Raw genomic sequence first — 3,680 nt, forward strand, 5'->3', positions numbered from 1 at the left:
TATAGATCAAGATTTGATGAAAAAATAACAATCCAGGTGCATTATTTTAAAATAAAATTCAGTATTTTTAAAAAAACAATAAAATATGCAATTTGATGTGCTAGGCTGTTCACACACACACGGGATTTTTTATTTAGACTTTCTATTTGGTCTGTAAAGTAAGAAAGTACTACTAATGACAAAAAAAAAATTAATGCAGTAAATAGAGAACACAAATAAGTAAAACTTATATTAACAACAAATCCTTCCGCCAAAATTTCAGGTCTTTATCCAAGGCTAAGTACAAAATCAAGGTAACAACCATAATTAATATAAAATGAAAAATAGTATTAAAAAAAATAAATAAATAAGAAGAAAATTGTAATATTTTCTTCCTACACAATAATGCATAAAACACCTATTGTAGTGATGTTTTACTACATAATGTGAAATATAGATGAATATGGTGCTTGAAACAGAAAGCTACAAAATGCATAAATAAATAATAATAAACAAAAAAAATTGCTCTCTAATTTAATATGAAGTGAAAATTTCCAAAAACATACAATTACCCAAAAAACCTTAGGTACAGTTTTCATAAACTAAACTGACCAAACTCCCGAACATTTTCTCCGCACATAACATCAACGGTTGACAATTAACACACCATTATATTCATTAATTTATTCCTCTTGATTTGAGTAAATAACATTACAAACAATAGCTATACAAACATCCAATTACTATACTGATAGTAATAACTTTTTTTTTTTTGTTATCACGTTGAATAAAAAATTATATAATAAATAAATTCTTTAAATAAAATAAATTTTATCCATTTTAAGTCTCAAAACAATTTATATTTTAGAAAGGTAATTGTTCTCCTAAAATGTATGACTAGTAACAAGTTTTATTCATTAAATAACATTAATATTATAATAGATTAGCAAGAATGACAATAAAGGAGAAAATTATATGTTATATATAGGTTTTTGTTTTCAACAGCCTGAAGATGGGGGAAATCTCCCGAAACGTTGCTGATGATATGAAATTAACTATTGTATTTTAATAAGGAAGAATTGTGTCATTCACTAAATCCAGTCTAATTCCATAAGACTCTTCCAGTAAAAAGATTATTAAGTTTAGAATTTATATTTCTTTATAATTATAAGAAGATAGTTGACCATTGATAATAATCAGAAGATGGTTGGGGCGCCAACCTTTCGGCCAGAATATCTAGCCTTCATCAGAATTAAGAACAATAAACAAGATAACAACCAATGAATAAAAGAATATATAGAATGATTAAAGTAAATAATGGTATAGAATGAAAATAAACAAACAACAATATTATTAATAAATTATCATACCTTATATATAAATTTACAACCACATCAGTTTTTAAAAAACTGTATGCAGGGTATAGTGATAAATTATAATAGTGTAAATTGACTGTGATTAAAAGTTTTAATGTTAATGTGAAAAATTTACAAAATAGAATAATTTTGAACTGAAATTATTGACCTGGGTAGAATAACGTTTTTTTTAAATTGATGTAGTTGTATATAAGGTATGATAATTTATTAATAATATTGTTTCTTTAAAATTTTTAATATCATACGTATAATAAAAGTTGTTTTGTGATAGATTGTCCTTGAGGATGGCTGTATTGGCCAAAACATTGGACTTATAAAGAAATATAGATTGTTTTGAGGCTAAAATAGGATAAAATTTATTTTATTTAAACAATAATAAACAGTCTCAAGAAAGTATGAAGATCATTTATATATAAACTAATAAATGAAGTTAATTTTTTTCTTAATTAATAATCCTAATTATAAAGATTAGGTTAAAATTTCTTGTTCTAACTTCTTACATACCCATGAATTGAATACATCAGCAGGCTAAAAGAAGTTTTATACAATAATCATGTTTGTGATGTAAACTTCCTTCCACGGCAATATAATCTCAGGGCGTGTTCAGAACAGACACTTTTCTACTAATAATACTTAATTAAATTAATATCTACAGTTACAAATGTATTTAATTTTAGGTAGAACAAAGCTAACCAATTTATAAAATCTTCTTTTGATGATTTTAATTGTCTTCTATCTCATAAACAAACGGTTCTTTAACAGTTTTCTACACATCTCATTCACATGCGATCCAAACAAAGAATCGCTCATTCTTTTTGGATGATTCTAGATGTCTTCTTTTTCTCAAGAAGTCTACCTCTCCGCAGACAAAGGATGGTCCTCACCATATATTCCAGGACAACATCCCCCGGCGCCTCAACAACAAGTGATCCAAACCAACCACTACCTCTCTCTCGATGTTTGATGCAAACATCGATTGTAGCACAACAGTTTTGAGTTTTTCATATGATTTTCTTTATGAATATTTTTCTTTAATACTTATTCTTGACTTCTATTTTTTCATAAATTTACTGTAACTACAATTATGATAGGAAGTTAAATAAACTTTAAAATATTTGAATCTGCGCAACATGGCCAAAATATTTGACAGATGAAAATTGGTTAGCTTGCTTCTTTGATTCAATACAACAAATGAACAATACTGAAACGATACATGAAATAAAACATATTAAAAACCATTCATATATAAAAAATAATTATTTACTCATAAAAGAGGATATTACAATATGGATACACGTTTATATTGATAACAGACAATCCACAACAAAGGTGAAGTTTGCCATTTCAACAAATCACATTTATATAACTTACCACGGCAAAAAGATTCAATAACGAACAAATAGATGCAACCCATCCCACCATTTTGTGTATCTGGTCCCTCTGAGTAGGGAGAAACATAGGATTGTCACACTGTATCCCACATCCATCAATACCGGGATAATAATAAGAGGACAGATCAGTTTGGACGAGGGGCTCTAAGCAGCGACCGGTAGTATTAAATTTCAACTCACGAACATCATTCTGAAAAAGTAAATATAAATAATTATGAGATTTTTTAAAAAGTATATAGAAAATATAGTGAATTTAAGAAAAAAAGTATCAAGAAAATAAAAAAATTTAATAATGTGACCAAACATTAAAGAATGTGTGATAAGAATGATTTAATATTTGAAATATAAATAAAAATATAAAAGGAAGATGGTCCGGGAGCAGTAAAAAAAATAAATAAATAATAAAATAAAAACTCAAATAGTAATTAAACTATTCAATGTGAACCAAAATTTTACCCCACTTTGCAAGGTTTCATTGGGGCTAAACAAGATACAAACAACTAAAATAATGCAACAAAGATAAAGAGTAGATAACATTAAATAAAAGTAAACTAAGGTGTAGCTGAATATGATTTAAAATATTTGAAAATTTATTTTAAAATAAACAAAGTAAATTAATGAAATAAAATTAAGATTTATGGAGAAAATTATAAACAAACAAGATCTACAAAAAGATATAGATTTCCCCGAAAGGGAAGGCCTATGCAGGAAAGGATACAGAAAGATAGAAAGAAAATACAAAGTTAATGCTTTGTCAATTATTATGTATATATAAACTTATTTATTTTATTTCTTTATCTCCTTTAAATGTTTATATTGTATTTTGTATGATTTTAATTTATTTCATAAATAAAAGGATATTTTAATTTATTTCATAAATAAAAGGATATTTTAATTTATTTCATAAATAAAAGGATATTTTAATTTATTTCAT

The 3,680-nt window shown here is 25.8% G+C and overlaps 1 protein-coding gene across 3 annotated transcripts in view; it reads right to left on the bottom strand.

The window, feature by feature from the left end:
* Window positions 1-3,680, bottom strand: part of smo (smoothened) — a 23,117-nt gene that overhangs the window by 16,042 nt on the left and 3,395 nt on the right. For all 3 annotated transcript variants that reach the window (XM_014434955.2, XM_014434952.2, XM_014434953.2), the window contains exon 4: window positions 2,727-2,936. In XM_014434955.2, the coding sequence (XP_014290441.1) occupies window positions 2,727-2,936 (210 nt within the window). The remainder of the gene's footprint in view (window positions 1-2,726; window positions 2,937-3,680) is intronic.

Source organism: Halyomorpha halys, unplaced genomic scaffold, assembly GCF_000696795.3.
Source record: "Halyomorpha halys isolate HHAL.00 unplaced genomic scaffold, Hhal_1.1 Scaffold1465.1, whole genome shotgun sequence".
NCBI classification, from domain to species: Eukaryota; Metazoa; Arthropoda; class Insecta; order Hemiptera; family Pentatomidae; genus Halyomorpha; species Halyomorpha halys.